This window comes from Buceros rhinoceros, unplaced genomic scaffold (assembly GCF_000710305.1).
Source record: "Buceros rhinoceros silvestris isolate BGI_N320 unplaced genomic scaffold, ASM71030v1 scaffold22877, whole genome shotgun sequence".
Lineage (NCBI taxonomy): Eukaryota > Metazoa > Chordata > Aves > Bucerotiformes > Bucerotidae > Buceros > Buceros rhinoceros.
This window is the reverse complement of record NW_010423124.1, coordinates 19,740-31,990: the sequence shown is the minus strand read 5'-3', so window position 1 is coordinate 31,990 and position 12,251 is coordinate 19,740. Positions and strand designations below refer to the sequence as shown.

Sequence of the window (12,251 nt, the reverse complement as noted above, 5' to 3'; positions counted from 1 at the left end):
GAAATACTAATAATTTCTTCGCAGATAAGCCTTTAATTGAATGGATAAAGAGTGTGGTAAAAAGGTAACGCACTCCCCTGTGCGTAGGCTGGGTGTCCTGTAACGCCAGTACAAATGAAAGGAGAGACTGACTTTCACCTGTTGTGGTAATCTCTTGTAGGTCTCAAAGTGAGCACACCTGCTTGTACTCAAGTAAACAGTATTTTCCTTTCCTTCAGGTACAAGATTGCCATGTTTTGAGATACATTTCAAAGGAAGAGTCGGGTGGAAAAACATCTCAGCTACTTGTTGGAGGCAAAAACGTATCTCCTTTTTATGTAAGTGCACCACTTTGGGTGTTTCTGTTAGGGTCATCGTTCCTGAGGTGATACAGCACGAAGGTGGCTCAGGTGGGTTGTCTAAAGGCACCGGCAGACCTGCTGCTTTGGAGCTGACCTGCCGTCACATCCACCTGCTGATTTCCTCAGTGCACTGTCGGCTCTGTTAAGAGAACAGCAGGAAGGACTTCTTGAAGGCTTTGCCTCTTGGTTCTGCGGGGAAGCCATGGGTTCGGGGAGTTCTGTGCTGCGCAGTGACCCGTGCAGCTGGGCAGCTGTCCCAGCTCCAGCGCCTGTTCAGAAGACTTGGTTCTCTATGTTCTCTTCTGTACTGTTTTATTAGCTTTAGTTGTAATTATTCCACAGGTCTGTTGGAATTGTTTCATTTGTTCCATGGTTTTACTGAGGAATAAGTTTAAGACTTAAATTTTCAGGAAGATGCTTCATGATTACAGCTTGTCAGCAGCAATATCAAAACCACCGACTTCTTTAGTCACCCCAGTTGCCTGATGTGGAATTCCCAGGCACCTCCAGCGGCTGAGGTTGTCTAGCTGAGCTGTCAGTCCTGAGGAGGAAGATTGAATAACAGATCAAGGCAGGAACAAAGTTTTCCCCAAAGGCCCGCAGTTTCTATCAGCCATTATTTCTGCAAAATACCACTTTTCACTTTTTGCATATCCTGACACTCATTTGTTTGATTTAGGCAAGTAAAATAAAAATTAGACTCCTGATTATGAAGCAGATTATCTCAGTCAGTGACAGTGGCTTTTTGAAGACGCATATTTCCCTTTTTCAAACAAAAGGTTGTCCTAGAGCCTAAAAATTAATCTGTTAACTTGGTTTTGCTTAGTGGAGGTGAGGGAAGAAGGACCTTTTTATTTGATAAATATGTTGGCTTTTCTCGTATATTCTACTGATTTTGAACAGGCTTATATTTTAAGGTATATTGTTCAGTGGGTTTTTTGGTCATGTTTCACAATCACTGCTTGTACTTTTTAGGTGTGTATCTGGTTCCTTTAGTCCATTTCCACTTGCCAGGTGGGACATTTTCCCTGGAGAAATTATAGCTCTGGTTTTAATTTCCTGGTACCTTGGTTTAAGACATGCAAGAATCATGTGAATAATAATTCCAAGTTGTATTACACACATTAGACTCCTTACAGTTGACCTTTCCTTTTTGAAAGGGGGTGTTATCAGGGATTCAGTATGTGTTCGGAGTGAAAATGTGCAGGAAGCAAGGAGGTACATAGAAAATCTGTTTAAACAGCTCTTGTGAGCTGAGAACATTTCTTCAAAGCCAAACTGCCTAAAAAGCCAACTCCAGGATTTTTGAGTAGTTTGAGTTATGTTAAAGACTCTCTTGGATGTAATTTCTTCCCAGTTAGCACCTATGAGTATGGTTGAGCTTAGACTCATTTTAGTGGAAGCCTTTAGGCAGTCTGTGGGGAGGACCTGGCCTGAGACCGAGCTCTGCATAATCGTTGTTGTTGTTGCTGTTGCCACCAGCACTGAACAAAGGCGATGATTGCTACGAAAGAATTGGGCATACCGAATCTGAACTGTTCTCTTGTCAAGGGCCTCACAAACGGTGTCTCTCTGGGGTTTAGCGGCAGGTTTGACTCCTTGCTCTCCTGTGTTTATCAGCCTTTTTGCGTGTTTCTTTTCTCTCTGAAGCATCTGGAAGCGAGGGTTAAAGACAGCTGAACGACACTGTCTTGTATGAGCACAGGCAGTTTATCTTCTGTTAGTTCCTCTTAGGAACATCTGTCTTCCTCGGGTTCCTCACAGCTACTGATTTTTAATGATCTCAGTCGAACGATTCCCTCGGTAATTTTACTAACAAAGAGTTTCATGTATTTCTTTTGAGTGTCAAATCGCTGGAAAAATGATAAGGGGTGTTGCCTTTTTAGCAAGATTCCTCTTCTGCTTTCAGCTTGATGTCTGTCAGCCTGTTACAAGCGAAACAGATTTTTCCATGAATTTTTAATGAAAAGCGAGTCTCAAAAGTACAGTTCTGTCAGTGTTGTAGCAATTTTTTTTGTCAAAAATATTGTATGTTTCCCTTAAGTGAGGGCATATGGATCATTGTCCTGTAATATTGGGAGACATCATTGTTCTTCTTAAAAATGAGAATGTCTGAGGGTTCACTCCACGCTCTTCTCTTCAGTATCGCTTTGTAGGAAGGCTTTGTAAAGACTGCCGTGTTTTGTTTGTAGAAATACATCTCTCTGCTTGAAGAGTTGTTGTCGAAGAGCAGTGCAAGGCTGTGGTAGGGCTCGAGACGGGAGTGATTTCTGTCCACTGACTTCACTGTGCTTTTCCTGAGCTCTGGCAGCTCTTGCAGGTTTTTCCCGTACAGACCACAGAGCTCCCCTTTGTTTATAATTTTTAATTCTTATGTGTGGTGCTGCAGGTTAGTACACCCGTTCTCCATTGGCACCTCACATTTTTGTAGTCTTAAGGGAAATTTTGTATGTAGTTGATGACTTTTTTTAAAGGTATTTGAAGTGTTTTGAACTCAAGTTAACAAATGGCTCAGAAAACCCTTTTCATTCTCAAAGACTTTGTACCCACGCTTTCCCCTCAAATAAGGGCAGATTGGTAACATCAAAATTCCTGGTTTGTGTCTGAGTCAGAGATGCTCACCATCTTGCTCCCTCATTCTCACAAAGCTCCCTCTGTTCTAACACGTTTACACAGATTTTTTACAAACAAAGGGAAGGGCAACACGCGGATTTTGAAAAGCTAAGTAACGGTTTTAAGCTTATTCACATTATTTTGTCTTAAAACACACCGGATTATTTTTGGGAGAGAACCACACAGCATTTTGGAGACGTGACCCTCAGATGCACCTGTCCAAGTGTGACAGTGTTGTCAGATGCTTGAATTGCTCTCCAGGAGAACTCATTGGAAGGAAAACCAGCCGCGTGGCGTTTTTCCTGTGGCCACCCCTCTCCTCTGTCACTGTCTCCATTGCTGGGCGCCATCTCAGCGGTCAGCTGCAATGTGAGTCGTCTTGTTTGAAACAGCCAAGGACAGTTCTAAGTTCTTTGAACTTTGTCAGACCCCTCTGAGAAGAGCCTGTCAGAGCATCAGCAGTGGTGTGACACTGAGTGTCCTTGGTATATCTTAAAAATCCATGCATCATAAGCTGCTTCTCCTTCATTTTCCTTCTCTTCTCCATTGACTTCCGAGTCCCTTCCGTAGGATGTTAAGCATGTCCAGAAGCTTCTGCAAGACCAGGCTTTATTTCTATGGTTTTCTTAGTTACATGAAATAAATCATATTTATGGTGGTGTGGAACTAAGTCATTAGAAGCTCTGAAAAGGAGAAAATGCTTTTAAATTACTACAAAACTCTTTGAAAGTCACGAGAAAGCAGTAATATGTTGTAAGTACATTCTGAATGATTGGTTTCCCTTTCCGGATCTTAGAAATCTTCATATATCTCTTGTTTCGGTGATGCAGCTGTAGGGTAACAAGTGGGCAGAAAACGCAGGCAGAGCAGTTTTAAATTAATCTTCTACAGCATTAAACCGCTCGTCTGCAGACAAAAGCGCAGTGTGGAGTATCTGTTTCTCGGGACGGTGTTGATGGTCCGTAATCACTGTCTGTGCCAGGCTGGTCCTGGGTAGCTTCACTTCACGGCTTTTTTATGGCTGCTCTTCCTACAGAAATCAGAGTCTGCCATGGAGATTTTTAGAGAAGCTGGAGTGCCACGGAAGCAGAAAGTTACGACGTTTAATGTGACAGACGATGCCCTAATCAAACCAGGTAATGCTTTGGGGCTACTGAATACTGTATAGATAATCTTTTAACCTCTGCCGCTGGTAGACCTAAACCAGTTGTGACCTGCATTTCCATTTCGGTTTGTATGGAAATTGCTGAAATCTTAGTTCTTTGTCATTGAGCACAAACAAGCTTTTTTCTTAGAGGAAATGAGAAAATGGGCTCCACTTTTATAGGCAATGCGAAGTAGCATTTTCCCTTTTCCTGGATGCTGTGTTTCCCTTGACTAGAAAAGAAGTCTGATCCAAACTAGCTAATAGGAGCGTTGAGTTAAGTAATAAATGTCTGTAACCTTCACTGACACGTTGAATAAATACAAATGTGCTCACAGGAAGTTCTCTCATGGTCCTGGTGAGAGGGGCCCTGGCAGTTTTATGGGAATGCTTCTGAGGAGCCTAAATAGCAGTTTGGGGGTCGAATCCTCTTGCTGCTTTCAGAAGTAGGACTGATGGCTGTCGTATACGGTGTTTTTCCTGGCAGCTTGCAAAGTAAACCACATTAAAACATGTTCTAACAAACTGGAAGTTGTTACTGGAAGATTGGGGATGTAATGAAAAGTGTTCTGGTTTTGAGGGGTTTTAGCTAGTGTGTTTAGGTAGCTTTCATTTGGTGCTTTTGGACAGTCACAGGTGTTTTCCCGCGAGTTACGTAGGGTAGGAAATGCTGCAGTTCTTTATAAAGCACAGTTGCAGGTTTTCAGTAAACTGGTTTTGTGTTGTGTGTATTTGAACTCCTGAAGTGCCAGTAGTTGTAAGAGGAGCACGGTCTGATTTCTTGTCAGTTTGTGTATTGTAGGTTTTAGCTAAATAAGCACTTTGTCTCAAGTGCAACATGTCTGAGTAAAGCCCTGACCCTCCCTACTCACCTGAAACTGGGCTGGAGACTGAGGGATGGGCTTAAGTAGCAGCTACAAAGCGTCTGTTTCGGTCGGTGAGGTTTACAGAGCAGAACAAAATACATGTGAATAAGCCCAAAGCCGTTTCCTTTCCCGAGACGGTGATCTCCCCTGGCTGCTGGCTCAGGCCGGGGAGTGGTTAGAGGGCTTCAGCCCTTGGTTGGACACGATCTCTCCTCTTTTGAAGGTACTCCTCTGTATGCCGCTCACTTCCGCCCCGGGCAGTTCGTGGATGTTACTGCAAAAACGTACGTTCTGCATGATTTAATGGGTAAACTGGTTCTTTTTCCCCCCTCTCCCCACCCTACTTTGACTTGAACTCATTGCTCACAAAAGCTGAAATACAGTTGCAGGGGTAGTGGCAGGAAAAGGAGATCCATTCAGCCATTGGGTCAAAAATGCCAGATAATCTTTCTTTGCTGAGGCTTACTGTTGATTCTGAACACGGCAGGTAAACAAATCATGCTGTTAGGGCTGTGGTTCCGCGTGTGTCTGCCGCACGTGCGTGATGAGCGTGGAAGGCATTGACAGGCAGCTTGAGAAGGAGGTGCTCAAGCTTAGCATGGGCAGAGAGTGCTGTAACGCAGTGTTGGTAGTGTGGGGGAGAAATGCTGAAGGGCATCAGTTCTAGAAAAACAACTTAATTTTGATTTGGTGAAGGGATGTGAAGAGAGGTTTATCATGCAGGCCAAAAGAAAAGCAAAAACGTAGTGAACATTTAGCAGGACAGGAATTCAGCTGTCAAAGTCCTTTGCTTTGCTTTCTCTCGTATTCCAGCTCACCTCCTTGCCAGCAGTAGCTAACGATCTTTTGCTTTAAAGGTTTTGGTATGTGTCATTACACAGTTCCTGGTTATTTGGGTTTTTTGTTTGTTGTGGTGTCACTTGGTACCGTAATGAAGCTTGCACCGTGTGCTGGGGATGGTCACAGCTAGTTTTAAGCCAGGTTTGGCCTATTCACCTCTATTCAGTGCTTCTTATTCTGCAGAACTTTTAAGTATTGCACTAGAATGTTCATGGTGTAAAATGCAGATTTAAAAAAAATACATTCTTCTCTCTGCTGAGCTTTGCTAAAGGTAAAAGGATCATGAGCCTGACTGAAATTACTCGTTGTTTCTAGAAACCTTAAGTCTGACTATCCCAGGTTTGTTTCTTCATCATTTTTCTTCCCAGAATTGGTAAAGGATTTCAAGGCGTCATGAAAAGGTGGGGATTTAAGGGCCAGCCTGCAAGCCACGGCCAGACGAAAACTCACAGACGTCCTGGAGCATTATCGACCAACGTGAGGATCTCAGTCCCTTTGACTCGCCCCGCAGTACTGTGAGAAGTGCCTGCTCTCCATGCAGAGCTCCACAGCAGGCAGCTGGTGCCGTGTCCCCGGGGTAGCCAGGGCTCGCAGCTCTCCCAGAGGCAGCTCAGCAGCCGGGGTGACAAGCGCTGCAGTAGCTCCTCTGGGCCTCCACTGATCAATGTTCTGTATTGCTGCTAAGGGGGCAAACGTGTTAACGGAGAAAATCGTGGTATTATGTAGGGTAGCTGTGAGAAATAGTCTTAATCTTTCAAAGAGAGTTGTGAGAGTCTTTCATCACCGCACTCACGGATTGGAAAGGATTTACCCGTTATTTTATACTGCTGATACTCTGCCGTTGTGTGGAACCTTAGTGGCTTTCATCACCTTTGCCTGGCTTGTGTAGCTGTTTAACGAAATCTTTGATTCCCAAAAGAGTTTGTTGGCTTCTAAGCATTTTTAAGCAGAGTACAGAGTAATATTTTTAAGTTTCCAACTATAAATAATATTACTTTAAAAGTTCTTCAGAACAGATTCATTTAAAATTTTGTCCCTGTCATGGTTGCACAATATTTAGGCTGAACTAAGAGAGATTTTTTGCAAACTAGCTTCGTTACACAGAATTAAGGGTGACTGAGTCACAGTACTGAACTTGAATTGTCTGTAATTTTCTTAGAGAAATAAAAATATTGAAGGATTAATAATGCTCAAGAGAACAGTAAGAGCAAAAAGGCAGCAGGCACTGAAGTTAGAGTAATTGAGACTGTAACGGCATATGGAACTGATTTATGGTCCTTCGTTTCAGCTGGAAAATGAGTTCTGTACCTGGCACAGTTTGCTCTGAAGGCTGCAGGAATAAATATTTGACCATAAACCGCTTTGGTTTAGCAGATGGTATTCACCACGACAAAATAACCCCTCTTTAGTTTTCCTTAAATTAGGTGTTCCTAAGCAGTAATGCTGGATGTAATTCACAAAGTCTGTAGAAAGGGAAATAGTGTTGGGAATAGGCGTGATGGAAAGGAAACCAGGTGAGAGGATGCAAGGGGGAAAAACAATGCCTTGATTTTTATTTGCCAGTCTGGCATTGACCACCTCAGATATTCTTGTAATCCTGTTTGCCTGGTACAGAATCCTCCCCTAGAACCTCACTGCAGCTGATTTCCTGAAATCACGATTTTCACATGAGTTGAAAAAACCCCAACATCATTAATGAGTAACAGCGCAGTGCAGGAAACTGAGACAAATCCCTCGATCGTGCTGTCAAACTGAAAATTACTGCACTTACTCCTGCCTTTTCTTTTCCACCGTTGTTCTCCAGCCAGACAAAAACAGGCTACAGAAACTAAGCAGTAGCAGGGAATGGAATTAGAATTTCTCTTCTCAAAAATACACGCTTTAAAAAAATGTGGTTTACATCAGCACAGAACTCCTGGGTTGGGGAGAGTGTTTCAGATAACACGCAGAGCAATGCCTCACCCCCAGCAGGAGGTGTTCAAGTGCCAGTCGATGTTAGATCCTTCCAACACGGGGAACACCAGCATGTTCTCTTCGGTGCTCCTCTTGAGTGTGTACCGCTTGGAGTTACATGGGGGTTTTTGTCCCTGTTTTTATCTAGAAAGCTGCTAAAGTTTATCGTGGAAAGAAAATGCCTGGTAAAATGGGTAACATCTACCGGACATCTCTTGGGTTAAAGGTGAGTTCTGGCTGTGCTCCAAGGTGTGAGGTGGTGGCATTGCCGAGCAGTGGGCAGGGCCCGGTAGCCTGGTGCGGGTGTGCTGTCTGTCAGCCCTGTCACAGGCCAGGCAGGAGCGGCTTGTGGTAAGCCAGCTGGAAAGAGGAGAGCAGGGAATGTCTGTCCTGCCCTCTCGTGGGTTACAAGTACGTTACCTGAAGTCCCTTGGCATGTGCATGCCCCGGGAACTGGGATTTCAGGTGAGGCTTCCACGTCTGCTGCGTGTTTCACTGTGTCCCTTGACTTCTGCACGTGAGGTGGGAAAACAGTCAGCCTTGTCCTGACCATGAGCTCACGTTTTCATGCCTATTCCAACCAACCCATGTCCGAGCTGTTTGGAGTCCTTCATTTGTCATCATCCTTCTCTTCCACGTGCCAAAAGAGGCTTATAGGTTCTGTCTGGAGTCTGATGAGCACGTAGCTGTAGCACTGCCTGGGCCAGTACAGCTGAGTTCCTCTCTGAAGGCAGCCTCAGCAGCTGGCTTACAGCCTGTTAGCCCCGGGGCTGAGAAAAAGCCTGCTGACCACAGCGTGGTTTTTTGTGACAGAAGAGGTGCGTGTTCAGTTGGGCACCTCACAGAGCTGAGAAACGAAGCAGTGGTCACAGTAACATTTTCCTGAGTGAATTTGTTTTAATCTACAGCTGTTGCTGTTGAAGGAAGAAGAGACTTGGGAGCTTTAGTTGGCGTTGCCCTGAACAAGGAGCTCCCTTAGCACATGCAGCCTGATCACAAGCCTTTAAAACTGTTGAATAGACTCCAGCATGCGAAAGCTGTGCACGCCGTCACGTGTGGCAGAACGTCATGGCAAGTTTAGGCCCGTGCAGATCATTCTTCTGCCCAGAGTAGCAGCTCCTGTTAATCGGTTTGTGCGCTGCTGGACTGCGGTCTGTAAAACCGGGAATCATCTCTCAAATGAGCTCAGTGTCTGGGTTTTTTCTCTCTCCTAGGTGTGGAGGATCAACACAAAACATGACATCATTTATGTCAACGGGTCTGTTCCAGGTCACACGAACTGTCTGGTGAAGGTACGTTGGCTGCTTTCAACTTACTAGTGCTAGTGACTGAAGCTCTCCACAGCCCTCCTCTTACAAGAGGGAAGACTCTGGGTGAATGCCAGCTTCCCTTCCTCAGAGCCCCATCTCGTACTGCTGAGCTGAAGGGCGGTGGGCTCGGTTCTGTAACGGGGAGTGGTGGATAGGGGCAGTGGGTCACCGCTTGCTCCAGCAGCGGGGTCATGCACCAGATGTTGCACCTGCCCAGTTGCCGCAGCCCTGTGGTGGGTGTCTCAGGGACAGGTCCAGCCCCTTTATCCTGCCTGCAGCTCGGTGGGGCTGGTGCCTGGGGGATACAGATCCATCTGTCTTGGCACTCAGAAAGTGGGATATCACATAATACTTTTCTCTTTGCATGTCTCTAAGAGGAGCGTTTGTGTTGGTACCGGCTCTGTTGCTTGGTAACCACTAAAGCCACAGGGCACCTTACAACATGCGTTTGGTTTGTATGTTTTGTATTTTTGGAAACTTAGTGCATCAGCACTGCATCCAGACGGAGATGGAGCACTCAAATTTTTCAAGTTTCCTTTTCAGCAGAATAAAAGTGCGTAAGAGTAGGATTGATGGTTTCCTGGTGTAATTAGAAATCAGTTTTCATCTGATACTGCTCGCTGAAGTGTGCAGGTAAATAACTGACAGAAGGAATGTTTCTGGCCAACTGGAAAACTAATCAAGAAAGCTTACTTTAGCGTGGATTTCTCACAAGGTCTGATGAAATTCAGAAAGCTGAGCGGTGTGCTGGAAGGGATGGAATCAGTCTGCTAGAGAGGAGCATTGGCGGGTGAGCGTTTGTGAGTGAGTGTGGTGTGCCTGTCGAGGCAGCCTGCCTCAGGTCGTCCCTCTTTGTACCCCCTTAGATCCCAGGGACTGCCGTTGCCGTCCGTGGTGTCGAAGCTCTTGCTCTAGCGGAAACAGCTTTCTTGTTTGGAAGCTTATGGCGCTCAGTTTCTCTCCCAAGTTATAACCAAAAAGTTCCTCTTCTGTCATTCAGGAGACGAGCGCAGGAATAATTCCCTTTTTTAGGCAGATGCTGTGTAATGGAGGGGATGCTGTAGTGTGGTGTATTTTAGTGCTGGGGGTTAGGGGGTTATCTTTATTAGCCAGCCGAACCAATACCACGTCCAGCCCTTCACCCCCCTCGCTCTTAGCAAAAGGTTTCCTTTTGTTTGTCAAGCCTGCACTTAGAAAAATGTTGGAACTTCCTCAGGGCAAAAAGCAGCTGGAGTTTGAGTCAGATTTACTGTGTACTTCATCTGCAGAAGCCCTCCTGGACTTGGGAAGGGCTGAAGTAATAGCAGATATGAATCTGGTAAACGCAGCGCTGTCACAACAGAACTTTCAGTGGGCATAGAATTGTTTTACTTAATTTCTGGTATAAATCACAGTCGTCCTATGTGAGTTTCTTGTCCAACCAAGTAAGGACAAGCTTCCTGTTCTTTAAATGCCCTCCGAAAAAGTGAGAGGAAGAGCTTATCTCCTCTCTACTAAAATTATGTCTAATCTGTTTGTATTCTTTTTTTAAATCCAGTCGAGTGTGTGGCTGAAAGGGATTATTACAGCTCAGGAGGAAGATCATGTGTAACAATATAGAAAGGAACAATTTAATTTTAAATAAAATTCCATCACTCAAGAATTTGTAGCTGCTCTTTAGTTCAGAGATACCAGCTTTCTATCTTCTACTGCAGACAAACTGCTTTTTGCTGATAATTTTAGCTACTAATTTTCTTCGGAGATTGGAGTTCCAGGGGCTAGATTTTAAATCTTTCACATGCGGAGAGGTCACTCGAGGAAAGTAACTTCTCTGTGGCACTACGGTTCTTGGAAATGAACTTTCTCAGAGGCTCGTGTTCGACAGACTTGGGTACCGATTCCTGGGTGAAGGATCTTAGGTGCTTAACTCTGCAGTCACTGAGCAGCTCTGCGGCGGCCAGAGGGGCCGAACACAGCACACGCACGTGTCTTTGCCATAATGAGTTGTAATTAGTTTGTATCATAAATACGTGAAATCGTGTGTTGGTGGGTGAAGGGGTGATCTCACCGCGCGATACAACGTGGTGTGTCCTGTGGGGTGTAAACAGGGTTTAAACAGGCCGCACTTACACGCGTTTCTTTTAATAACGTTTTAAAACACTGAGCAGTGAACTCAGGAGAGCAGGTTTGGATTCTCACAGTAGGGACAAATGTGTCGCGCAGGTGATAAAATATCTTTGGGGGTTTTGTTTTGTTGTTTTTTTAAAAAACTTTAATGACAGGCACAAGATGTACAAGGTGCAAGATTCAATAGCTGGGGCTGATGTTACAATAACTGATGATCACACCTGGGATTCTACAGATAAACAGGCACAGCAACCCCAGTGTGCTGGGTTTTTTTTCCTGTGCGTGCAAGATGATTTCTCTAACGTCTGCTGTCTCTGTCTGAAAGTCCTCTGTGGGATTTATTAACCCCACCTTCCCCCTCCTGCTTCTTAGGTCAGAGACAGCGTGTTGCCAACTTACAGGGACTGCAATAAGAACCCTCCGTTCCCCACGTTTTTTGCTGATGGAGATGAAGAACTACCCGAAGACCTGTATGATGAGGAGGTTTTCCAGTTCACGGAGCCATCCGTCACGTACAAGTAATGTTCTTCGCCTCTCTGGAAACACACAATTTCCTTTTTTTCACGAACTTTGCAATGCTGGGTGACAGTAAACCTCTGAATTTGGTCTGGCCCTCGTATCCGTCCAGTGCCAACTGTGTCAGTTCGGTTGGGGAATGAGATTTACCACTGTCGGTCCCAAACCGTATTTAAAGCAGCAGGCGAGGCCGAGGGCAGGTTGTGCACACACCAGATAGTTGTCTCCGATGGTCTCTCCTCCTCTGGCTCGGGCTCTGAAAACCCCCATGTTTCTGAACAACGGGTGTTTCGGAGATGGTTCTAGATTTAATTTTCTGAGTGTTACCACGCTCTGTTTCTCTTTTGTGGAAAGTGCTCTGGCCAACTCTGATCAATCAAAAAAAATCTGCCTTGGTACCTGTGAAGGGGGGTCTGTGAAGAGTAACCCAAAATAAAGCCATTTCTTGTTTTACTCCCTAGCAGCATGACCTGGTTTTGTTTCCTTTTCTTCCCAGAGCTCTTTCTCCTCTTTTGCTTTGATGTTATGTTGAGTTTAACGTAGCAGATCCCCAAGACATTTT

At 44.9% G+C, this 12,251-nt stretch overlaps 1 protein-coding gene across 1 annotated transcript in view; it reads left to right on the top strand.

Annotated features, from left to right (window-relative positions):
- The window catches only part of MRPL3 (mitochondrial ribosomal protein L3), a gene marked incomplete at its 5' end in the record, with an annotated part of 13,875 nt that extends 2,166 nt beyond the window's left edge, over window positions 1-11,709 (top strand). The window contains 7 exons of the mRNA XM_010140334.1: window positions 219-317; window positions 3,991-4,090; window positions 5,188-5,248; window positions 6,173-6,281; window positions 7,906-7,983; window positions 8,972-9,049; window positions 11,546-11,709. Coding sequence (XP_010138636.1) covers window positions 219-317; window positions 3,991-4,090; window positions 5,188-5,248; window positions 6,173-6,281; window positions 7,906-7,983; window positions 8,972-9,049; window positions 11,546-11,695 — 675 coding nt within the window. The remainder of the gene's footprint in view (window positions 1-218; window positions 318-3,990; window positions 4,091-5,187; window positions 5,249-6,172; window positions 6,282-7,905; window positions 7,984-8,971; window positions 9,050-11,545) is intronic.
- Between the last annotated feature and the right edge of the window lie 542 nt (window positions 11,710-12,251).